The sequence below is a fragment of the Nicotiana sylvestris genome, chromosome 12, assembly GCF_000393655.2.
Source record: "Nicotiana sylvestris chromosome 12, ASM39365v2, whole genome shotgun sequence".
Classification (NCBI taxonomy): Eukaryota; Viridiplantae; Streptophyta; class Magnoliopsida; order Solanales; family Solanaceae; genus Nicotiana; species Nicotiana sylvestris.
In genome coordinates, this window is record NC_091068.1 from 139,366,522 (window position 1) to 139,392,088 (window position 25,567).

General features: G+C 35.3%; 3 protein-coding genes across 5 annotated transcripts; 2 read left to right on the forward strand and 1 right to left on the reverse strand.

Annotated features, from left to right (window-relative positions):
* Positions 1-699: 699 nt before the first annotated feature.
* On the reverse strand, positions 700-4,290 carry LOC104235770 (large ribosomal subunit protein eL24-like). The gene is made up of 5 exons (XM_009789582.2): positions 4,221-4,290; positions 2,576-2,651; positions 2,347-2,448; positions 1,916-2,064; positions 700-1,097 (listed from the first exon to the last, which is right to left on the reverse strand). The coding sequence occupies exons 1-5, from the start codon at positions 4,229-4,231 to the stop codon at positions 941-943; spliced, it is 495 nt and encodes a 164-aa protein (XP_009787884.1). The 5' UTR covers positions 4,232-4,290; the 3' UTR covers positions 700-940.
* Positions 4,291-9,625: 5,335 nt separating this feature from the next.
* Positions 9,626-14,272, forward strand: LOC104235771 (uncharacterized). 2 transcript variants are annotated; one of them, XM_009789583.2, is made up of 4 exons: positions 9,626-10,135; positions 10,850-11,770; positions 13,675-13,722; positions 13,804-14,272. In XM_009789583.2, the coding sequence occupies exons 1-4, from the start codon at positions 9,908-9,910 to the stop codon at positions 14,167-14,169; spliced, it is 1,563 nt and encodes a 520-aa protein (XP_009787885.2). In that variant the 5' UTR covers positions 9,626-9,907; the 3' UTR covers positions 14,170-14,272. The 2 variants fall into 2 exon arrangements, with proteins under 2 accessions (XP_009787885.2, XP_070021177.1); XM_070165076.1 differs by having other exon boundaries at positions 13,675-14,272.
* Positions 14,273-16,392: 2,120 nt separating this feature from the next.
* LOC104235772 (probable glycosyltransferase At5g03795) lies at positions 16,393-25,328 on the forward strand. 2 transcript variants are annotated; one of them, XM_070165376.1, is made up of 4 exons: positions 16,393-16,802; positions 17,480-17,825; positions 18,359-18,934; positions 25,222-25,328. In XM_070165376.1, exons 1-4 carry the CDS (start codon positions 16,441-16,443, stop codon positions 25,312-25,314), a joined length of 1,377 nt encoding a protein of 458 aa, XP_070021477.1. In that variant the 5' UTR covers positions 16,393-16,440; the 3' UTR covers positions 25,315-25,328. The 2 variants fall into 2 exon arrangements, with proteins under 2 accessions (XP_070021477.1, XP_009787886.1); XM_009789584.2 differs by lacking the exon at positions 25,222-25,328 and having other exon boundaries at positions 18,359-19,510.
* Positions 25,329-25,567: the final 239 nt, after the last annotated feature.

A 25,567-nucleotide genomic window follows, 5' to 3' on the forward strand; every position in this document is an offset into this window, starting at 1 on the left:
TGAGTTAAAAATTATGAGATCTCAACTTTATATCCAGCAGAGATAAAAACATCGTCTGTCTAAGCCTTCTTACTTGAGGTACACTAAGGTTGAGTATTTAAAAGGCACAAGACTTTTGTTCGTCTTTGTGTTCAATTTAGGTGAACATAAAATTGTTCTAGAATTAAATTGTGAATGGATTCCTTGAGTCATTATATTTCGGCGGAGCTTTTCCTCAATCTTATACTATTCGCACAATCTCATCCCAAAAAAAAGAAAAGAAAAAGACCTCTAATCCAAATCAAAATCAATTTTGAGAAACCAGTCACCGTTTTCGAAACCGTGTAATGATTGCCTACTCCCACCGGCTGAGAAGCAAGGAAGCAACTGCAGATGTGTCGTTTATGAAAGGGATTGGAATAATGTGATTGAAAGGTCACTTGCATTGGCCAGAAATTTATTGCGTTTTAAAAATTATTTAACCTCATCAAAATTTAGGTTATAATTTGAACTAGTAAATTATACAATCAAATTGCATATGATTTGAACTAGTAAATTAACTATACTATCAGAGCTTGCTTTAACTAAGGTTTGGTTCGCCTAAAAAAATTAGCAGCTCCAGTTAAACTAGCTAAAGAGGCCAGGTCTTGCTACCATTATCCGATTGACAAGGAATATAAGTGCTACAATATATAAAAATTGTATGAGCTATCGCACACATTTGAAGCAAATAATGATTTCTAAAACATATTGTTTGAGTGAAAAAAAGACGCCGTAACAGAGGATGCACCCACAATTGATCAGTAGTCTGCGGGGAATCAATAGCTGCATTTTTAACTAAATGCAAAATTGTATACGAGAAACTTTTGTCTGCAGATGTAACTTTTGTAAATGATGGTCGTTTACAGTGTCTTCAAACAAGCCACTCTATTGCTAACAAGGAAACAAAATGAACAGCAGCTTAACGTTTTCCTCCGCCACCGCCAAGCTTAGGACCTTTTGATGCACCTCCTTTGGGGAGGTTGCCCTTTCCTCCAGCTTTCTGGGACTTGGCCATCACCTCTGCTTTCTTAGCCTTCTTTTCATCCTTTGTCTTCTTAATCCTTTCCTTAATTTCACTGCGCAAAAGCCATAGACACAGATCAGTTTACTCCCATCTGCGCCAAAAACAAGCATCAGCTTAAACTTCAATGATTAACACCATAATTCATTTTCCCCTTGCACCAGGATGATATACCAGGTATCGCATATACGCTTTAACCCAAGGCTCTATGTGTTTTTAACACGTTAATTTTTTATCACGAGAAGAAATGTGTTACTTTCATGTTGGGCCCATATGGAGCAGAAGGTGCTTGACTGGTATCAGCACATCTGTAACGATAGACACCATTAATTTCCCAGACTAGTAACTGTATTAACCACAGGATGAAAATGTTAATACCTGACTAAGTCTGGATATCGGATTATCAGATAAGACTGCCAAAAAACACACGAACTAAATGCAAGGCATTGGTATGCACACTGGTAAACAAAATCAGGAATGTGTCTAACTTCAACTACAACGATTAACACCATAATCCATTCTCTTTGCACCAGGATATACATCAAACATTGTGACGAGGAAATAGACATCTATACGACGCTTTAGGATTTAGGTGATTCTAACACACAAGGTTTTTTTTTATCAAGAGAAGAAATGAGTTGCTTCATGTTAGGCCCATATGGAACAGAAGGTGCTTTAGTGGTATCAGCAAATCTGTAACGATAGACACCATTAATTTCCCAGACTAGTAACTGTATTAACCACATGATGAAAATGTTAATACCTGACTAAGTCTGGTACAAGATATCAGATAAGACTGCCAAAAGCTACACAAACTAGATGCACGTCGTGGGCATGCGCCCACATAAACAACAGGAATTAGTAGAAACAAACCGAAGAGCAGCCTCCCTGGCAGCATCTCGAACTTCTGGCCTTTCAGTTCTTTTCTTCTGGATAACCTCCAAGGTTGCACCCACAATGGACCTAGAGTAAGGCTTCTTGGTGGCACGTCGCCTCTTCTTGACAGCTTCTTGTGCAATATCCTAATGTAAGCAAACACAGGTTACAAAATTATATTAGCATAATAACCAAAAACAGAAAAGGCCTAGGAAAATTCAGTAGCTAATTGCATGTTTTTCAAGCAAAACAAGAGGCAACTTATGAAAGGGCATATTCCCTAGTAATAGTCTAGATTATGAGACAAAACAAAATTACCATTATTCAGAGTTAGAGGCAACTTAAAAGCAAAACAGCAAAAAAAAAAAAGGGAGTTTGAGTAAGTTATACATTCTGGTCTGAACTCTGAAGGTTTACTGAAAACTCACCTTCTTGTGTTGTTTCCTATACATAGCTGTCCAAGTAAGTTTTGATGGCTTCAGCCTGTTGTGGAAGTATCTTTTGCATTTTGAATTGAGGAATAGGAACACCTAAAAGAGTCAAAATATCATAAAGTGATTATGGAAACTAGCATGGATTTTCCTCCTGTTCCTAAGAATACAAACAAATTAATCATACCCGACTACAAATATGGCAGGTTATCTATTGAAAGAATACCTGAGAATCTGAACGAATAAATCTGATGCCCCTCCCAGGGTAAATCTTGCCACCACTGAAACGACAGAGTTCTGTCCTGCAATCAATGTAAGAAAACAATTATATTCATCAGTTCGAATTTATGTTGTAACTTGTACGATTACCAGGGGAATAGCCAAACTAAAGGAAATGAGCAAGCTCCAACAAATTCATATGAAATAAAAGTGGTGGTTACTAATCTCTCAGGAGCAATACCCATTCTGAAATTACAACACGATTTCATATGGGATTTAGTAGAACATTGAATAAAATCACCCTACTATTTTGTGTAAGCCTAGTAGAAACATCACAGATGACCAAGAAAATAACTGCAGAGTGCTGTCTGCCGGCAATGATGTTCACACCTAATGCAGGTTCATAAGCAGCATAAAAGTCAAGTACTACAATTTAGAGTACCTCATAAATAATTAAAAAAGAACTATGGAATATCATGTTCAATGGATAATGAGAAGCAATATAATGAAAATTAGAAGACCAAATCACCAGTCTCTATGCATGAGTAAACATTCAAATAAGAAAATAAATTGCAGGTAAAAATAATCCTTCAAGAGCAAGCTTCAACCTTGTCAAATCTAGCTATGAATTAGGGTGTTTGATATGATAACTTTGGGATATATCAAATTTTGGAAAATGTTCTCCACCGGAGATTATTTCCCCTAAAGGTGAACACTGCAAATATCTCAACTTTTATCCATATTACATGCACCAGTTGTCATATAAAATTGTTACAAACCTCTTTTTGTTTGTTTGATAACCATGGTGTCCGGGTCTCGCATGCTCGCATCTCGACTAATTCTATGACATACCTGCTACCTCACATGCACCATTTGTCATATAACATTGTTACAAACCTCTTTTTGTTTATTTGATAACCATGGTATTTGGGTCTCGCATGCTCGCATCTCGACTAATTCTACGACATACCTGCTACCTCACACGCACCAGGTAAAGAAACACCTAGTGGTTTTTGTCTCAATTGAACCTGAAACCTCATAATTTTCCTCCCACTTTATTGACCAATGGGCCACACCCTTGGTCGCGACATTGTTGCAAACCTTTAATACTCATAGATTATAATCAACCCACTATCCTTGTTCCTTATGCTATTCCTATTTCTATGCCTAAGCAACATTTTCTCCCTAAGCTCTCTCCATGAAAATATTTTCCCCTAAAGTCAAAATTACTAATATCTCAAACTCTTACCCATATCAATCGCTCCAATCGACATTCACATATTGTTACAAACCTTTCATCCTCAAAAGTATCATCAATCACTACGCAGTCATAACTTATTCTGCTCCTTGAATGACTAGATATATCTCCTATTTGTATATCTGAGCAACATTTTCCCCATAATTACAGATTCTCATCTACATTAATATGCATATAAATATAGATTTTGAACCGTTTCCAAAAACGTCGATTCTTCTCCACGAGCTAAATCTAGGTAAATGTAAAGGAGCATAAGATATCATTTGCAAAAAACTTACCAAGTTTTAAACACCGACAACCAGTACAGTAAGAAACCATGGCATGTATTAAAGGAATTCAAAAATACATACAGAATATACAAACAAGAGTGCGAAAGAGACGGCAGAAAATTTACTTGAGAACCATGGCTGATGCTGTTGCGTGCCCTCCCGCTCGATGAAGAGAAACCCTAATGATGTACCTACCATTATATAAGGAAAATAGAGCTTAAAAGCCCAAAAGATGGAAATTCCAGTCCAAATCATCTGCCAAACTATTGGTGGGCTTCATGGGATTAGATTGCTTATTAGATGAAAAGTCTTCACATATTGGGCCTCTCCATAAATTTTGAGGCCCAATAAAATATATGAGGAGATTCTACGGTGGAAATGACACCAGGTAGCCACTCTAAAGGGCTGCTATTTAGGAATTAGCCAATGTATCATGAATTTTAATTTTTTTTGTTCAATTTTTTATGATATAATGTCTTTAATTGTCATGAAATTAAAATTTTTAGTTTAAATTTTCAAGATAAAAAATACTGACTAATCATTAAATAACAGTTCTAAGAATGGTTGTTTGTGTACTTTCCCCTATTCTACGTTGCAAAATCTGAAGGATCGTTTGGTTCGAAAATATAGATTAAAATAATATAGGGATTACTAATACTTGAATTGTAATACAAAAATTATTTCTTTGTTTGGTGTTTGGATCACTGTATATTGAGTATACAAGATATCATTTAAAATATTTGTTTATGTTTTAAATTAATAGGTAGTGACTTTACAATTGTAGCCTCCAATGCTTAACCTTCGTAGGATTCTAGAAAAAGACCAGGGTGATTATCCGTTTGGATACTTTACTCTTATGTAAGTGGTTATAAAATAATACCTAAATTGGCAAAACAATACGCGTGACTAGGATATATATAAAACCAAAATTGATTTAACTATTACAACTTCTTTATACCATGATTATTTCTTTTTATACCTCAAACCAAACATGTTCTCGATAAATGTGAGTATGTCGTCCTGGCTGATTTGCACAAATAGCCACTTTTTTAGCATGATATTTAGAAATGGCTAATTTGTCAAATTAGATCATGAATTCTGAATGTGACCTCCTTATCTGAAAATTGGGTATACAATATACTCCATATGGTCCACTTTAATTGATTTTTTAGCCTTTTTCCTGCGGTTCAAAATATTTATTTTTTCAAGATATCAAGAAGGAATCAACTTCTTTTTTCCTAAGTTGCCCTTAGAATAAAAGGCATAGGAGTATTTGTTGTATTTCCAATAGATAAATTAAGGTTAATATGCTCAATTTTATTGTTAATTAATGTTAAAATGTGAATTTCTCAATATGTGTGAAAATCAACTAAAAAATTAATTAAAGTGCACCGAAGAGAGTATTGTTTAAATATTTATTTATGTTTTAAATTAAAAGTAATGACTTTATAATTGTACCCTTGGATGCTTGACCTTCTTAGGCTTCTCGGAAAAAGACAAGCATGATTTTATCCTTTTGGGTACTTTACCCATGTATAAGTGGTATAAAATAAATCAAAACTGGCAAAACCTTATATGCTGATTAACTATACATGAATATGATGTATAAAACCAAATTTAAATAACTATTACGACTTCTATATACCATGATTATTTATTTGTGAACATTAAACCAAACATGTTCTCAATAAATGAGGTATGCCGCACAGGCTGATTTGCACAAATAGCCACTTTTTAAAGCATAATATTTAGAAATGGCTAATTTGTCAAAATTAGATCATGAATTCTGAATGTGACCTCCTTATCTGAAATTTAAAATTCAAAACTAGTATTCAGACCACACGTCTAATTTTGAAAATGTGGATATCTGGTGTAAATAACATTGTCGATTCATCGCCTTTTTGGATCAATGGTTTTTGCGAGTTTTAGGCTAGGGAAATATCAACATTTGAATTTCATTAAACTTTGATTAATAGCTTAATCCTTCAATCATCACATAGCATCTTTCACTATCAGACTATATGTGGATGGATGAAATTCTTCGTGTGAATTGTTTACCAAAAAGATATATACACATTAAAGCCTTGAGTGATTGGTATGCAGTGTGGTCCAAGTGTTGTTCAGAACAAGTACTTGAAACTTGAAAGGAAGATTCCTACTTCCTCGACAAAAGGAAGGTTCCTACCACACTACATAACATATTATACATATATGTAATAGTATATATCACATTATATCTATGTGATTTATGAGAAAATTACGCGACACAACAATTATTTACATTGTATTTATCATTTGTAACTATACTTTCAACAAATTTATCATTATTCGTAGATATATTTGAATTTTATATCAAATCCATGAAATAAGAGATTAATTCTTTTGAACTGAAACAAAAAAGAAACAAGCTCTTATAGCTAAGTTGGTTAGAGCGCTTGCTTAGCTAGTGAAGGTTTTGGATTCGAATCTCATCAAGAACATTATTTTTCTGTATCTCTGTATTTCTGTGTTTCGCCTTAGTTGTATTCGTTGCGCGAAATACATATCGTATCTTTAGTATATGATACAAGTTGTATCATATATGATACACCCTTGTGTTTTGTTTTGGTTACAATTGATACATATTGTATTTCTTACACAAATGAATACAATTGCGTGAACGAATACAATTTATATGGGTTGCATTCGTTGCACGAATGAATAGAGTTGACATATGTTGTATTCATTGCACAAATAAATACAAGTGATATAAGTTTGTAATAATTGAACAGTAACTACAAGTGGTAATTAAACAAATTATAGTTATTAGGCTCTATAGTGATTTATGAAAAATCCTTTTTTTTTTATAGTGAAGAAGCAATTTTCATGCTAATTGATTTCTTGTGTACTCATAGTCCCACTAAAAAGAGGAAATAATTCAACCTTATCTTTACATATGAAAAGAGAGAACAATGATGATTGCTAGCCACTTGGACTTCCAAATAAAAGTGGCAAATCTCAAGTTATATCGCTCCAAGCTGGAGAAGCGTGAGAAGTGCGGAAGATGGCCGAGCCATGAATAAATGTACCATATAAGAATGAAAAAGATGATTGATAGCCAATAATAATGATTGAGTTTCAGATCTATGCACGGGATGATGTAAAAATATTTATATAATTGGGTAAATAAATTAACTAATAATCTTAAAAACAATAACTAATATGCTATTACGTGTTAAAATTCATTGGTAATGTAAAATATATTTTTTTTAAATAGATAATCGTCCGTTTGCATTTTGATACTACCATCCATATTCAATTTTATCTTACCTGCACAAGATGAAAACCAAATTACGTATTAGTTTGACTTGTCTTGAAATAAAGGTTTAATTAAAAAGTACTTCAAAAACTTCATTAGCATATATCTTTTGGTAGAATGTATAAGAATAATGCTGAATATGGTGTATTAGTATTGCTGATATTAGTTATGCTAATATGTTTCTTATTAATTGTTTGGTTTGATGTATTAAAGCATTGCACAATTTCTAAAAGAATTATTTGTTTACAAAAATACCCCATAACTAGTCCATCACTTTATCTTTAAAAAGAAAACATATGTTGAGGAATGTTTTTATATGAAAAATGTTTAAAAAAATTATTTAATTTGTCTACCTAATTATAGTATATAACTGAATATTTATTTATAAAAAAAAATATGCTAAGTATTTATTTATCTACTAAGAATATAATTTTATTTTCCACTTCTTGGATTATTAGGCAAAGAAAGTTTGAATTAAAAAAAAAAAGAAAATGAGTTGATTACAAGTGCATTCTAGTACGTAGTAGTAGAGTACAGATTTATAAATTTACAATGAAGAAATTGGCGTAGTGTAAATATAAATAGTGGGAGTAATTTGAGTATCAAACTTTACATCAAACTTGCATTAATATAATAGCATATTTTATCATACATAAAATTTTAAGAGCAATTTTATCTTTAACTAAGCTAATACATGCATTAAAATTCATTGCATTGTTAATACCATGGTTTCCTATGCATTAGTTATGCATACAATAATATCAAATAAGGTGTATAACCGATGCATAGATTCAAAAAGTATACCAAACAAAGTATTATTATTATACAAAGCATACATACATTATTTTACCTAATACATCATACCAAACAACTCCTAAATCCAGTAGTGATTGCGTTCCATCATCATTGTGCGTTCATAGATGAAGGTTAAGCGAAGGAACCTCTTCTTTTTGTAAAAGATAAGATACTTTATTTATTTATTTATTTATTTATCAGTATTGCTAATCTTATACTCCTTTTGCCGACCATTATATCTCATAGTTATTTAAAAATAAAAACAATTAGAAGTAAATATGATTTTCAAATATTTTTAATTCAAAAATTAAAAAGTTAACGAGTCATATTATTTTATGTAACTCTTTTTTTTTGTGGGCTATATTATGTAACTTACATATATAATTTTTTACGATTTCTTTTTTCAAAAGATGGAGCAGTTTCAATGAGAACAGAAACATAAGTCAATACTCGAAATCCCATCATTCAATTCGGAATAGACACATCACTCAGTAGCCAAATCAATGTCTCTAACAAGTTGTAAATGCTCATAAATAAAATTAAATTTCTTGAAATCGTCCCAATCATCTCGTCTTTCTCTTTGGTATCAATACGATTCAGTTAATTTTTGTATTTCTAAAAACATTATGCAAGTGTCACTAGTAGAAGTTATAATATGATAATATGCATACTTGCCCTAATTTCGCCAAAAACTTTCTAGATATTTTTACTGTTCAAAATATGATGAATCAAGAGATTATGAAATACTGCCAAAATAGAGATCCATAGCTCTAGTTTACAACAATGTAAAATAAATTCAGCAAAAATAAGAGAAATAAAAATCACACGAGTGAAAGATATGAATAAAACTGAGACTCAAGAACAAAATCTATTAAAAGATTAAGTAACTATAAGAGAAATTTAAATCATATTAGAGAAAAAATATCGAATATGTAGTGGCTTGCGACTCAAAACTACGTGACTTGCTACTCAAAACTGCTGGAATACCTTGTAACTTGTTATTGGAACTAAATTAGTTTCAACGTGAGTAGCAAAATAGATTTCAGGAGATACAGAAGTTTGGTGTTAATTACATGTGCACTTGTTTTTTTTTTTCCATTACCTCAAGGTCTAATGAAAAAAATTAATGCTTTATTATTTTTAATCTCAATATATAAAATATATAATTCGTATATAATTTTATTGGCTATGGTTCATTATTTTTTGGGCTTATTTTTGTAAATTTAAAAATCCAGGTAATAATTTGGTACACTTTAACATTTATACCTAAAAATTTAATATAATGATTCAATTTTTAGAGATTCATTGACCCCTTATATCTCACTGTAACAGAATAATTTATCTGCTTTTACTCCTTTCATATTTTAAAAATAAATTTTTTATCACTGAATTAATTATTGGTGATATATCTGGAGGAAGTCCACTTGTACTTGCTTCACCGTCTTCATTTCAGCCCTCTGTTTCTTCCCGACAAGACTCTAGCACAAGGGCGTTTTCGTATATGAATGCAATTTTCCCTTTTTTTAACTGCGAAAGTTCCAAGACCCACATAAATAGTTGATTATGCAATTTCAACAACGCGTCCAAACAAAGTATCACAGAAACAGAGGAAATTGGTTGAGAAAATTCTTCACCAAGCTTCACAAATTACGAGAACTCAACTAGTAAATCCACTTTAACTATTGATATACAGAATTGATTTTTGGTGCTTGATAAAAAATGGAGAGATACGGTGAGGATCAGAGGTTAGAGGATGAGATGATTGAAGAGAGTAGTGATGATTGTACTTCTTCTTCAGAAGATGAAGGCACAGATGATTACAGGCGAGGAGGTTATCATGCCGTTCGAATAGGCGATGCTTTCAAAGGCGGCCGCTATATCGTTCAGAGCAAGCTCGGTTGGGGCCATTTCTCCACTGTTTGGCTCGCTTGGGATACTCTCATGTCCGTACGTTTTTTCGCTTTCACCTTCTCTTTTTTATTCATCTTTTGGTGCTGTCGATATATCTTCATTTAATGTTAGAGATTGTGGAGTACCTCTTTTTTATGGTAATGGATACAGGCATAGTATTAATTTAAGTTCCGTGCACTGTCAGAGTGTAAAATTTTACAGCATCGGGTTATGTTGACTTACAAGGCATGTAAATCTTCATTGCGAGCTTGATATGGTAACCTACAAAATAGAGCAATTACATGTTTTAGCCGGTTAAATTGAGCTGATGGTGTAGAAATAGTTTACAGTGTCACTGTATATAACTTAAATCCCTATAAATCTTGAAAATATTTTTGAACTACATATTCATTGTTTAAACTGAAGATTCGGATTATGAGCTTTAGTGTTAATGAGTATTAGAGGATGAATAAATCCTTGAATCTTTGATTAATTGTGATTTCCTGACAGGTGTTGCTTTACATTGGGCTTCTATTTCTAGCTCTTTAATCTATTAATTGTTGTCTATTAAGTGCTCTCTTATGTTAGAATTGGCCTAGCTCACCTAATTGTGCGTAAGCATGATTGTTAGCTTATAGCTCTTGCAAAGTTCTCACTGGAAGGACTAAGGTTTGCATTTTTGACTTGATAGTCACTTTGAGTTGTACAAAATTTATTTCTATTGTGGCAAGTACTAACTTGTTTGTGTATATGTCTTTGTCAATAATGCAGCAATTTGTAGCATTGAAGGTGCAAAAGAGCGCACAGCACTACACGGAGGCAGCATTGGATGAAATAACAATTCTAAAGCAGATTGCAGAGGGTGATCCAGACGGGAATAAAAGTGTAGTGAAGTTACTGGATCATTTTAAGCACTCAGGTCCAAACGGCCAACATGTGTGTATGGTTTTTGAGAATTTGGGTGACAATCTCTTGACACTTATTAAATATACTGGTTACAAAGGACTTCCTATTCACAAGGTTAAAGAACTCTGTTTCCATATTCTAGTGGGTTTGGATTATTTACACCGACAGCTTTCTATCATACACACTGATTTGAAACCAGAGAACATTCTTCTCTGTTCCATGATTGATCCGTCTAAGGATCTGAGAAAATCAGGAGCCCCTCTTATTCTTCCTGACAATAAGGACGTGAAGGGTCATGTAACATTCAATGGGAATGTAAATAAGAACCAAAAGAAGAAGATCAGAAGAAAGGCCAAAGAAGCAGCTCAAGGTTTTGCAGGGAAGAAAGCTGTTGAGTCGTCTCTCAATGCAAAATCAAATGCAGATTTCCCAATTGATCAGCTTGTTGGTTTAGCTAGTGTTAATAGATCGTCTAATGCTGATGCTGCAACAGCTAGTGGGAAAGAACATGTGGGTTCCAAGAGAGGCAGTGGTTCTAGAAGGAGGAAGACATTGGAGTCTGTTGACCTAAAATGCAAATTGGTTGATTTTGGGAATGCTTGTTGGACATACAAACAGTTCACAGATAATATTCAGACGAGGCAGTATAGGTGTCCTGAAGTTATTCTTGGGTCAAAATATTCAACCTCAGCAGATCTTTGGTCCTTTGCTTGCATTTGTTTTGAGCTTGCCACTGGTGATATGTTGTTTGATCCTCACAGTGGTGACAACTTCGATAGAGATGAGGTATGATATTTATGAATGCATTACTCCCCGACAGTTACTACTATATCTTTTTTTTCCAAGGTCTGTTTCTATGTTTCAAGAAAGGACTATGTATTGACCTGGTACTTGGTCATTTCATACTAAAAATACAATAAGCACATTGCTATGGAGTTAAGTGAGCAAGGGAGGGCAGGAGCTGAATTCCGTCTGTTCTTTCTCTATGAGCTAGAATTATATTACCCTTCTGAAGTAAGGATATACTGGCAGACTAATAGTCTAGTCAGGAGATACTTGTTGGCGTGTAGTTCATCTGGTTTCTTCCGGAAGCTTGATTATTTAAAAGCATATATGGGGTATTAACCATCTTATGGCTAAACATGGGTTAAAACAACAAAAGAACTGTTCATCTACTTTTGCTTACAGGCACTGCCCCTACATATTTGTTTAATCCTTCTCGTTGAACATAAATTTCTATCGACTGGTACATATTCAATTTTATGTGTCTTTTTTGAGTTAAATAATCTATATTATAGTTTTGTGAGCTTTACGGACTTGCTAACATACATTTAATTTTTTGAACAGATTATTTCACAACAGAAGCTTAAACTCAATATGTTCTATAGCAGTTTTTGAGCTTTATGTATTTGAGAGTAACATTCCTTAAGTGCATTCCGCAGAATGTATTTGGTATTTGCACAAGCCAGTAGTATTTGTATGAAAAAGGAGGTCGAATATGCATTTGGTGTTTTTTTCTAGTTTCTTTATGTGATGTCATGTTGACTTTGCTCTTTTATTGCCAAATAGGGGTTAAGAGAACATGTTGTGTTTTTCATATTTTGTGGTTTTATTGAATAGAGTTACTCGGTACCTGAGCTGATGGGAAGTAGTAGGTAACCCGTGAAATTAGTCGAGGTGTGCGCAAGCTGGCCCGGACACCACGGTTATGAAAAGAAGATACTTAAATTTGTTAAAGAGCAAAAGTGAGTTCGACAAAGTCTATGCTATCTCCGAACTTGCTGCTTGAATTATCTTTCCAAAGGGTAACCAGAAAGGTTTGAAAAGAAAATTTGAAGCAAGATATTTGAGAAGTCTTAATGAGGTAGGTATACAAATTGGTCAGCAAAAACCTGGTGATACTAACTAGTAATAGGTGTTTTCCAGGTGCATCCCTTAGGCGGTGCATGCCGGAAGCAACCCAAGGATGGTAAAGGTAGGTGCAAGAATTCGTTGGACGAACACTCCAGCTGTTGGACCGATGCTCATGGCATGCCTTGCACCTTAAATGTAGAGTGACGCCCAAGAGGCTTCCTAGTTACAAGCTGAATTGGCTAATCTAACCTTAGCTTTCTTTTGCTGCTGGTGAATTTGAAATCCTACAAAAATCAAGTAAACCCGTCTTAAAATCCATGTTCTCCACTTATTCACGGAGAACTGCGTATATGAAGTTTGTCACTAAGTATTTACAATTGGGAGGGTGGGGGGAAGTGCAAGAGGTAGAAATAGGAACTTATAGATATTGCAAGGAGTTGGCGGTAGAAGATGAAGAGAAGTGAAATTGCAACTAGAAAGGGCTTAATCACGAGGATTGTGGAAACTATGCCTAGTGTATGTCAAACTATCTCGTACCTCGTGGTCTTCTCCAAGTTTTGGGAGCTAGATGGACCTAGAACTCTGTGTCAAATTGAAATACATGCGATCAAAATAGAACTTGACCAAATGTGGAGATGACCTTTATTTGGATTGACTCATAACTCAATTCCTTTTTATAATGAATTTCTAGTTTCCTTATCCTGGATATAAAGATCTCTGTATGGTTCTTTTTTGTTGATGTAATCTTGCCAAAGCCACTATTATTATGATTTAGTACTTAATTTAACATTGAGCATAGCCTACATATATTTACTCAAAGCTTCTCGGGTTGGCAGGACCACCTAGCACTAATGATGGAGCTTCTCGGAACAATGCCCCGAAAAGTAAGAGAAAGCACCTTTAACCACTTCAAAGTTATTACACTTGCGTGCAGTCATTTTATCAACATGTTATGTCCTTTCCAGATTGCCCTGGGTGGCCGTTATTCACGTGAGTTCTTCAATAGACATGGTGACTTGAGGCACATCAGACGGTTACGCTTTTGGCCCTTAGATAAGGTCCTCGTTGAGAAATACGAATTCAGCGAGCAAGATGCAAAGGATTTGGCTGATTTCCTGATCCCAATACTTGAATTTGTCCCAGAGAAACGGCCAACTGCAGCTCAGTGCCTTCTTCATCCATGGATAAACGCAGGTCCCAACAGTTCGAAACCTCGCGTGCCTGATGTACAGTCTAAAGTCACTGATACTGGAAACTCTGAGAAGATTAAGAGTGTGAAGGAAAGGACAGAGGCTATGGAGGTTGTAATGGGGAATATGGCTATTAACTAGGACTAAAAAACTGTCAAATTCCTTGGTCAAATTAATGATACTTCGATACAACAGCTTTAATCAGTTCATCTCACTAAGAAATCAAATCTATATATTATTGGTATATCGTCATGTTGTGTCTTAAGTAATTAAGCCATGTACAGTTAAGAATGCATTATAGCACCATATATTACTTGAACTCTTGAAGGGGAGTCTTGGCGTAACTGGTAAAGTTGTTGCCATGTGACCAGGAGGTTACGAGTTCAAGCCGTGGAAACAGCTTCTTGCAAAAATGCAGGGTAAGACTGTGTACGATAGACCTTTGTGGTCTGGCTTTTCCCCGGACCCCGTGCATAGCGAGAGCTTAGTGCACCATACTGCCCTTTATATTATTTGAACTCTTGGCAAGTCAATATAAATTCCATTACTTCTTTAATATGCTTATAACTCTGAGTCTCTTGAGTTGCATTTCCTTGCTTCCAACAAGATTGTTATGCAGGTTTGCATTATATTATTTGTGAAACTCCATTCTTTATTTAGTTAGGTTTAGCAAAACAAAGTTTTTAAGAATGGAAAGAAATTATATGGTAGCTCAAATTCTTTCTTCAAAAGTTAGCACCCAAACTCTCTTCTGTTTTCTACTGTTTTACTATAATAACAAAGGTAGTCTTTTCATATAATCGTGGTGGAAACACAAAGTTTAGAAATAGAAACACTCCTCGGTAAGGAATAAAGAAGCATTTAACGGATATCGCTTGAATATTTTCTCTTTTGAGTGTTCCTTAATTGTCAGTCAAACCTTTTCTCCTTGCCAGAGAAGAGATGTAGAGAGAACTCAAAATGCAATTACCAATATTATCTTATTTGGCCGTTTATTTGTAATTTCTTCGCTATATTGATGAATTTTCCACCATTTCATTTAGCAAAAAATGAGGAGTTGATGCATTTTTGGTTACAAAATTAAATTCTAGGAGGAAATAATAATTTCTTATGACCGATTATAATTTTAATAAAAGAAAATGAAGATCTTCTTTGCTTTATTTAATGATCTCATGCATGTGATGTTATATTGACCTCCCTTAGAAATAACATTTGTAATGTCACGATCCAAGCCATAACACGTATTGTGTGCTTTTGGGGAAAAGTGCACGGTTAGCCACAAATTAGAGATGTCTTTACTCTTTAACCACTGTTTAAAATATATTTACTCTTTAGCCAGTGCTTAATAAATTTGTATCCGCCCGGACAAAAATACCCTATGCTAGATATGGGTGCTGTGTAAATATTAAGGACATGTTGTCCTTAACTTCATGAATGCTGTGTAAATATTAAAGACAAAGTGTCCTGTCATGTCCTTAACTTCATATGTGCAGTGTAAATGTTAAGGACATGACGTCCTTAACTTCATGTGTGCAGTGTAAATATTAAGGACACTATGTCTTTAATATTTACACAGCACTCATGAAGAAAGGGTAAAAAAGTCTTTTCATATTAATTTTATTAGAGTAGTGGCTATTTTTGCTCAGCATTAAAAATACTGGATAAAAATTAAATACCATATTAAAAGTGGCTATCCCACGCCATTTCTACTGCTTTGTGTCTAGGCTCGTACGAATTTGTCTTTTTCGGGCTGCGCCACCTCGAGCCCTAAAAGCACGCGTAAGATGTGAACTTGTGTCATGCCTTATATAGTTCTTCACTTTCCTCTTCCATTCCGATGAGATTCGGCTAAGGTGATATGTGTACCCCTTCTTCAGAAGTTTGCCAGTCTAGAAGCCTGCCAGTCCTGCTTAACCCGCTCTCATCAGCCCTCCCTCCATCATGGGCATCACATGTAATGGATTATAAATCTAATTTTTCCCAAAATAGAAAAAAACATTGTATAGCCGCTTTTAAAATAATAGTCGAAAAAATATATATATTTTTATATATAGATATATACATTTATGTATATTATATACAAAAAATATATAAATTTTATATATACTTTTACGGCTATAGAATATAAATAGTATATGTATCGTGTAAAAATAATATTCGCCCTTTTCTTACTAGGAGTACTATTTTTGCTTGGAAAATATGCCATAAGGTGACAATTAAACTAATAACATGGAAACAAAGACGCATGGCAGGAGACATACGTCATGTGTATTTGATTGTCCCCAAGATGTGGCCGCTTCCTTTGCTTTAAATTTACCCCATAGATGTCAAACCAGAATATACGTAAACTTATGTCATGTCATTTTGTGCAAATATGAAATAATACTGAGTTCAATTAGTAACGCCAAAGAAATGGATTTTACTGCAACTTCTTCTTCTAGTAGCAGAGTTGTGTGGTTAATTTCAGTTTCATTGATTTTAGTGTCTCTTTATTTTGGTTTACAAAGTTCAAGTACTTTCCCTTTAGTCCTTTCTTTTGGCAATTTTTCTCAGTTTTTAGCAACAAATGTTTCTTCCAAGAAAGAGAGCCAACTGAATAATTCACAACCAATTGTTAAATTACAAAAGAAGTTGAGCAGTTTAGAGAGACTTGAAGCTGGCCTTGTACGAGCAAGAGCTGCTATAAAACAAGCTCAGAGTAAAAATCAAACATTTGATGATCCTGAGTATGTTCCTACTGGTCCAATTTACTGGAATCCCATTGCCTTCCACAGGTATTATTACAAGCTTTTACTATTGTTTAAAAACTTTTGACTATGGAATTAAGATTCTAGAACTTTTGTTATAGAACTGAGCTGGAGCATTGATTCTTGAAATTTTGAATATGGAATTAAAATTCTTGAAATTTTGACTATAGAATTGAGTTAGGTGCAAAGATTCTTGAATTTTTTACTATGGAATTAAAATTCTTCACTATTCTTTTTCTTTTTCAAACGTGCTGTGAATTGCTTTTCTTGCGCTGAGGACCTTACCCCTCCCACAAAGTAGAGTTAAGGTCTGCGTACACACAGTGACCGAGCCACTCATTAGCAAGGGAAGCTGATTGACACCCCTTTGTTGAAAAATTACACAAATTTTTATTGTTTTATGTATAATACTATACGTTGACTCCCCTAAGTTTCTTCGCATACTTACTTATTTATATTTTGACTCCTCTTAGTGAAAATTCTGGCTAATGCCACTGCGTACACATCACCCTCTCAGACCCTACACTGTGGGAGTATACTGATTATGTTTTTGTTGCTGTGAGGAATTAAAATTCTTGAAATTTTGACTATAGAATTGAGCTGGTGCAAAGATTCTTGAATTTTTGAGTATGGAATTGACTACTGGAATTAAAATTCTTAAACTTTTGTCTATGAAATTAAGATTCTTTATTTGGGAATTGTAGGAGCTACTTGGAAATGGAAAAACATTTCAAGATATATGTATATGAGGAAGGTGAACCCCCTGTTTTTCACTATAGTGCTAGTCAAGGAATACTGGGAATTGAAGGAATTCTAATTCATCAGCTTGAGATTAGCAAGTTTAGGACTAATGATCCTGAAAAAGCTCATGTTTACTTCCTCCCCTTCAGTGTATTGTCAATAGTAAGCTATGTTTATGTTGTCGATTCTCGGGAATGGGGTCCTATGCGGAATACAGCAGCAGATTATATTGATAATATCTCAAGAAAATACCCTTATTGGAACAGAAGCCTTGGATCAGATCACTTTATGCTTGCTTGCCATGATTGGGTAAGGAATATCTAATTTGCAGAAACTATTTTAGTCAGAATTTAAACTTGATATTTTCAATCTTTAAGTTCTTACGTTGAATATCTGTGTCGAAAATACTGGATTAGTTGAACCATGTAAAATAGGCTCCATTCGCCTCCACGTCTGTCAAAAGAATTAAAGAATAGCATAAGGTTCCTCATTCCTGGGACTGTGGCGGAGGCAGAAATTTCACTAAAGTGATTCGAAAAATTTAAAAAGTAAACATATGCTGAAGAAGCGAAGGAGATTCAAAGTTTAATATATATATAAACAATGTAATTTTATATTATATAAACAGTGTAATTTTCTGCCGAAGGGGTGAACCCACTTCCGCTACCTAGCTCCGCTCATGCCTGAGGCTTGATAGTCGATAAATGGCCTAAGAATCATGTCTCGTGATAATTGGCTATGCAGAATTTGATTACAAGTCTTTGGATTATTTTGAGGTTGTTTTCTTTGATGTTTGTGGGAGACGGTGCTTAATTCTTCTTATGTAATTTTCCATATCGCAGGGGCCTAGAATTTCGTTAGCTATTCCTTACTTGTACAAGAACTCAATAAGAGTTCTATGTAATGCAAACACATCTGAAAGATTCAATCCTTCAAAGGATGTATCGTTGCCAGAAATCTATCTCCCTCAAGGTACAACCGATGGTTTAATTGGAGGGCCGTCTCCATCACATCGTTCTGTTTTAGTTTTCTATGCTGGAGGTATTCATGGCTACATAAGGCAAGTGCTAATGGAGTATTGGGGAAAGAACGATGATCCTGACGTGCAAATACACGAGTACCTTCCGAAGAATGTGTCGTACTATGGCATGATTAGAAAGAGTAAGTATTGTATTTGCCCGAGTGGTTGGGAAGTGGCTAGTCCGAGAATGGTCGAGGCACTTTACATGGGTTGTGTTCCGATACTCTTAAAGGATCATTATGTCGCGCCCTTTAGTGATGTTTTGAACTGGAAAAGTTTTGCTGTTGAAATGACTTCGAACGATATACCTAATCTGAAGAAAATCTTGAATGCAATACCTCAGAGACAGTACATCAAAATGCAGAAGAGAGGACTTCAAGTAAGGAGACATTTTGAGGTAAATTTTCCTCCTAGAAGATATGATGTTTTTCATATGATTCTTCATTCCATTTGGCTCAGACGGCTCAATATTCATGTTCATGACACTAAGGAATAAGGATGAATTATCGATTCATGTGAAGTATACGATATGGTGTCCATCTCATTCAAATGATTTGGTAGCCAATTTTGTTGACTTGGTTTGTTTTGGGAGCCAACCTTGTTGAATTTGTATAATTTGGTAGCCAATTTTATTGACTTGGTTTGGTTTGGTAGCCAACCTTGTTGAAATTGTGAAAAGGGTGTGTAAATTGTCAAATATTGTAGGTTTTAGAAAGTGAGGTTTTGGCTATAAAATGAGAGCTTTAACTCTCATTTCTACACACCAACAAAGAGAGAAAAGAGAGAGCAAGGTATTCCATAAACTATAAGAAAATAGTTTGTGAAGAAAAATAGAGTGTGAGAGATATTGTAGTGAGGTGGAAAAAATAAAAGAGTGTTTATTTCTTTTGAGGGTGTAGTGGTCTTAGGAGTATTTTTTACTCGTTACTACACAGTGTAAAATTCTTCGCTATAGTGATATCAGTTGCTCTTCTTGGCCGTGGTTTTTTCCCTTATTCAGAAGTGTTTCCACGTAAAATCTTGGTGTCATTATTGTTGCATTTCTATTCTTGTTGATTTAACCATAACTTAGTGTTCTGCGTTTATCACTAATACCGTGAATACTATTTTTACGAGGTTTATTCCCAACAAGTGGTATCAGAGCCAAAGTTCTATTTGAGTATGCTCTGTGGTTGCAGCACAGTCTGAACTTCCACATCAGAAAAGAATTACTTTGGTCTTCTAATAAATAGTATTTGTATTTGTGATAAACGATGGAAGCCAACACTAGTAGAATGGTTACCTTGAATGGCACAAATTATGCCATTTGGAAGGGCAAAATGGAAGATTTGCTCTATGTCAAGAATTTTCATCAACCTGTCTTCGCCACTGTAAAGCCTGATAATAAATCAGATGAAGAGTGGAATCTGTTACACAGGCAGGTTTGCGGCTTTATTAGACAGTGGGTTGACGATAATGTTTTGAACCATATTTCTGGGGAGACACATGCTCGGACCCTATGGGAGCACCTTGAAAGTTTGTATGCTCGGAAAACTGGAAACAACAAGATGTTTCTGATAAAGCAGATGTTGGGTTTAAAATACCACGATGGTTCCGCGATGACAGATCATCTGAATAATTTTCAGGGGATCATGAACCAGTTATCTGCTATGGGCATTAAATTTGATGAAGAAATTCAAGGCTTGTTTCTACTTGGTTCCCTACCAGATTCTTGGGAAATTCTTAGAACTTCATTATCAAATTCTGCTCCGGATGGTGTGATCTCTATGGATCTTGCCAAGAGCAGCCTTCTAAATGAAGAGATGAGAAGAAAATCTCAGGGTTCCTCCTCATCAGATGTCTTGGTGACTGACTATAGGGGGAGAAACAAGAATCGGGGTTCTCAAAATAGAGAACATAATAGAAGCAAATCCAGAAGCAGACTTAAAGATATTGAGTGCTATCATTGCAGGAAGAAAGGGCACACAAAGAAGTTCTGCCGGATTTTGAAAAAGGAGAATAGAGACAAGGAAGAACAGAAAGAAGATGGCAATCGTGTGGCCACCGTCACTACAGAAGATCTTGTTACAGTCCTTGATGCGGATCTGATAAATATTGCTTGTGATGAGTCAAGCTGGGTTGTGGACAGTGGTGCCACATCTCATATGACATCAAGGAAGGAATTTTTCTCATCCTATACTCAAGGTGACTTTGGAACTCTGAGTATGGGTAATGAGACTGTATCTAGGGTGGATGGTGTTGGAACAATTTGTTTGGAAACTAGTTTTGGAACTAAACTAGTTTTAAACAATGTAAAGCATGCACCTGATGTTCGTTTGCACTTGATCTCTATTGGTGTTTTGGATGATGAGGGATATGTCAGTACCAATGGTGCTGGAAAGTGGAAGCTCACTAAGGGCTCCATGATTGTGGCTTGTGGGGAAAAGCGTCGTGGCCTATACTGGACTACGGCCTCTACCTGTGTTGATATGGTGAATGCCGTTGAGAGACATAACTCTTCAACGTTATGGCATAAGAGGCTTAGCCACATTAGCGAGAAAGGACTAAATGTTCTGGCCAAGAAGAAATTGTTGTCAAATTTTGAAAGTGCAAAATTAGAAAAATGTGAGCACTGCTTGGCTGGAAAACAAAAAAGAGTTTCTTTCCAGTCTCATCCTCCTTCAAGAAAGACAGAGTTGCTTGAGTTGGTGCATTCAGATTTATGTGGTCCAATGAAGACAAGAACTTTAGGTGGTGCACTTTATTTTGCTACCTTTATTAATGATTGTTCAAGGAAACTTTGTGTCTACATCTTGAAGACTAAAGACCAAGTGTTAGGTGTCTTTAAGCAGTTTCAGGCTTCAGTTGAAAGAGAAACTGGAAAGAAGCTGAAGTGTATTCGTACTGATAACGGTGGTGAATATTGTGGACCGTTTGACGAATACTGCAAACAACAGGGTATCAGACACCAGAAGACTCCTCCTAAGACTCCTCAGCTTAATGGTTTAGCAGAAAGGATGAACAGGACATTGATAGAAAAAGTCAGATGTTTGCTTTCTGAAGCAAAGTTACCGAATTCCTTTTGGGGTGAGGCTTTGTTGACCGCCGCACATGTTATTAATCTATCCCCTGCGGTTGCTTTGCAAAGTGATGTTCCAAACAAAGTTTGGTATGACAAGAATGTTTCCTATGACCACTTGAAAGTGTTTGGTTGCAAAGCGTGCCTAAAGATGAGAGGTCAAAATTAACTGCCAAGACAAGGCAATGCATCTTCATTGGTTATGGCCTTGATGAGTTTGGTTACATGCTATATGATCCAATTGAGAAGAAGGTTGTGAGAAGCCGTGATGTTATCTTCGTGGAGGATCAAACCATTGAAGATATTAACAAAGCGTAGAAGTTAAAATCTTCAAGTTCTGAAGGTTTAGTTAATCTTGATCAAGTTCCTCGTACAAATGGGGATGACACTGGTGGACTCAATGATGATGGTGATGCCCAGAACCATATTCCAAATCAACATATTGATGGTGATGGGGATAACAATGCTAATGTTGATGAGGTAGATGCTCCTACTCACGAAGCTGTGGACGAGTTAGATATTCCACTCAGGAGGTCTTCTAGACCTCGTACTCCTTCCTCCCGTTATTCACCCAATGAATATGTATTACTCACTGATGGGGGAGAACCTGAATGTTATGCGGAGGCCATAGAAGATGAGCACAAGGATCAATGGATTGAAGCCATGCAAGATGAGATGAAATCTCTGTATGAGAACCATACTTATGAGTTGGTGAAATTGCCTAAGGGCATGATAGTTTTGAAGAACAAGTGGGTGTTAAAAGTTAAAGCTGAAGAACATATTTTGAAGCCCAGATACAAAGCTAGATTGGTTGTCAAGGGATTTGGTCAAAGGAAAGGTATTGAATTTGACGAAATATTTTCTCCTGTCGTAAAAATGTCCTCAATTCGGACAATTCTTGGTTTGACTGCCAGTCTTGATTTGGAGATTGAGCAGATGGATGTGAAGACTGCTTTTCTTCACGGTGACTTAGAAGAGGAGATTTATATGGAACAACCTGAAGTCTTCAAGGCAAAAGGTAAAGAAAATCTTGTATGCAAACTTAAGAAGAGTCTATATGGATTGAAGCAAGCTCCCAGACAGTGGTACAAAAAGTTTGAGTCTGTTATGGGGGAGCAAGGCTACAAGAAGACTTCTTCAGATCACTGTGTGTTTGCATAAAGATTTTCTGATGACGATTTTATCATCCTCTTGCTATATGTGGATGATATGTTGATTGTGGGCAGGAATTCTTCTAAGATTGACGAGTTGAAGAAACAATTGAATAAGTCTTTTGCAATGAAAGACTTGGGTCATGCTAAGCAGATTTTGGGCATGAGAATTACTCGTTCGAGAAACGAAAGGAAGCTTTACTTGTCACAAGAGAAGTACCTAGAACGCGTACTGGAGCGCTTCAATATGAAAAGTGCTAAGTTGGTTCGCACACCTCTTCCTGGTCATCTGAAGTTGAGCAAGAAGATGTGTCCAACAACAACGGAGGAAAAAAAGAGAATTGACAAGATTCCTTATTCCTCTGCCATTGGAAGTTTGATGTATGCAATGGTATGCACTCGACCAGATATTGCTCATGCAGTCGGTGTTGTTAGCAGATTTCTCGAAAATCCAGGAAAAGAGCATTGGGAAGCTGTAAAGTGGATACTCAGGTATCTAAGAGGAAGCTCACGTGAATGCTTATGTTTTGGAGGATCAAATCCAATTTTGAAGGGCTATACAGATTCTGATATGGCAGGTGACCTTGATAACAGAAAATCCACTACTGGATATTTGTTTACTTTTTCAGGGGGAGCTATATCATGACAGTCGAAGTTGCAGAAGTGTGTCGCACTATCTACAATTGAAGCGGAGTATATTGCGGTTACTGAAGCTGGCAAAGAGATGATATGGCTCAAGAGATTTCTTCAAGAACTTGGATTGCGACAGATGGATTATGTTGTCTATTGCGACAGTCAGAGTGCAATAGACCTGAGCAAAAACTCCATGTACCATGCGAGAACAAAACACATTGACGTCAGATATCATTGGATTCGTGAGCAAGTGGAGAACGAATCACTTCAAGTCAAAAAGACTCACACGAGTGAAAATTCTGCAGATATGTTGACCAAGGTGGTACCAAGAGAGTTCGAGCTATGCAAAGAACTTATCGGCATGCACTCAAACTAGAAGACAGTGCTACCTCCTCTAGATGAATGAGGCTGGAGGGGGAGATTGATATGATGTCCATCTCATTCAAATGATTTGGTAGCCAATTTTGTTGACTTGGTTTGTTTTGGTAGCCAACCTTGTTGAATTTGTATAATTTGGTAGCCAATTTTATTGACTTGGTTTGGTTTGGTAGCCAACCTTGTTGAAATTGTGAAAAGGGTGTGTAAATTGTCAAATATTGTAGGCTTTAGAGAGTGAGGTTTTGGCTATAAAAGGAGAGCTTTAACTCTCATTTCTACACACCAACAAAGAGAGAAAAGAGAGAGCAAGGTATTCCATAAACTATAAGAAAATAGTTTGTGAAGAAAAATAGAGTGTGAGAGATATTGTAGTGAGGTGGAAAAAGCAAAAGAGTGTTTATTTCTTTTGAGGGTGTAGTGGTCTTAGGAGTATTTTTTACTCGTTACTACACAGTGTAAAATTCCTCGTTATAGTGATATCAGTTGCTCTTCTTGGCCGTGGTTTTTTCCCTTATTCAGAAGGGTTTCCACGTAAAATCTTGGTGTCATTATTATTGCATTTCTATTCTTGCTGATTTAACCATAACTTAGTGTTCTGCGTTTATCACTAATACCGTGAATACTATTTTTACGGGGTTTATTCCCAACAGTATATGCTAGTACTATTTGGTTAAGGGAAGTTGTGCATAAATCCACATGTATGAGTTCAGTGATTTCTGGGAAGTGGGAGAAATTAAATTAGGTCATACAATTCATATTTGTAGTTCGATTTCGGTGTGATTAATTGTTGCAGCAAATGTTGAACTATCAGAAATTAAAGTGCACGTTCCTATATTGAGAATACTTATATATAAAAATGATTTGGAATGCGTAATTAATGTTAAGGTAAAAAGAAAAAATAAATTATTTTTCTCTTGATATACGAAAGTCGAAAATGGACAAATAAAAATAAAAATTTATATTTAGAATACCTGACAACTAAAAGTGAACGGAGGAGTACTTATTAGCATTTCTTATGTCCACACTGTTGTTAGGCTTCATTAAGTATTATAGTACTTATTAGTATCCAAATGCACTTTCCGCTAACCTATGCTACATATGCATATCTCTTTGTTGCCTAAATCAAGAATAGTTAACATTTGGTTGAATAAAGGAATCCAAAGCGAGAAAAAGAAAAAATGAACATGGGATCGGATTTCAAATTGATTTATACATATATACCTAGAGTTATTCCTGCAATTACTTCAAAACTTTGGGTTCGGAATATTGTTCAATTCTTTTACATGGTATTAGACACAAATTTAAGTAAGCTCAGTTATTATATCACACTTGTATTCTTCTTGTGATCTTGTCTATTTCTGATTTTGCCACATTTTACTAATCTTAGGCTTCTATAGAAGTCTGAAAATCAGTATTTATATGCTAGCGACTAGCGTACGGTAATCATGTGCTTGGTCCTTGTAGTGCAAGAGATCTTTTGATGGACTGAAATGGACTAGTGTCACTATTATAGGACATAAGGTTTTCAGTGGCGATAATTTTTGTTGTCCCAAGTAAAGGTGAAGTTTTGAAGACTGACAAATGAATTCAGATATGGACCAAGTCCATCTTGTGAAGCACAGTTATGATCAACTCAAACATGTGAGATGCACGTGAAGGAGACAAACCTAAACCTAACTTATCAGAAGTGATATCTCCTGATCATGATCGAAAATGTTACATATTGGATAAGGAGAAAGACTCCTTACACAAGAAAATACGGCTTAGGAAAATGATAGAGTTAGTGTAGAGATCAACTAGAATTCTTCCA

Coding starts and splice junctions, on each gene's coding strand:
- LOC104235772 (XM_009789584.2), top strand. CDS start 16,441: ATGGATTTTACTGCAACTTCTTCTTCTAGTAGCAGAGTTGTGTGGTTA. Junction 16,803..17,479: donor AATCCCATTGCCTTCCACAG/GTATTATTACAA, acceptor TGGGAATTGTAG/GAGCTACTTGGAAATGGAAA. Junction 17,826..18,358: donor TGCTTGCTTGCCATGATTGG/GTAAGGAATATC, acceptor TCCATATCGCAG/GGGCCTAGAATTTCGTTAGC.
- LOC104235771 (XM_070165076.1), top strand. CDS start 9,908: ATGGAGAGATACGGTGAGGATCAGAGGTTAGAGGATGAGATGATTGAA. Junction 10,136..10,849: donor CTTGGGATACTCTCATGTCC/GTACGTTTTTTC, acceptor TCAATAATGCAG/CAATTTGTAGCATTGAAGGT. Junction 11,771..13,674: donor ACAACTTCGATAGAGATGAG/GTATGATATTTA, acceptor TCGGGTTGGCAG/GACCACCTAGCACTAATGAT.
- LOC104235770 (XM_009789582.2), bottom strand. Junction 2,065..2,346: donor ATAGGAAACAACACAAGAAG/GTGAGTTTTCAG, acceptor TGCTTACATTAG/GATATTGCACAAGAAGCTGT. Junction 1,098..1,915: donor GCCAGGGAGGCTGCTCTTCG/GTTTGTTTCTAC, acceptor GCTTTTGCGCAG/TGAAATTAAGGAAAGGATTA.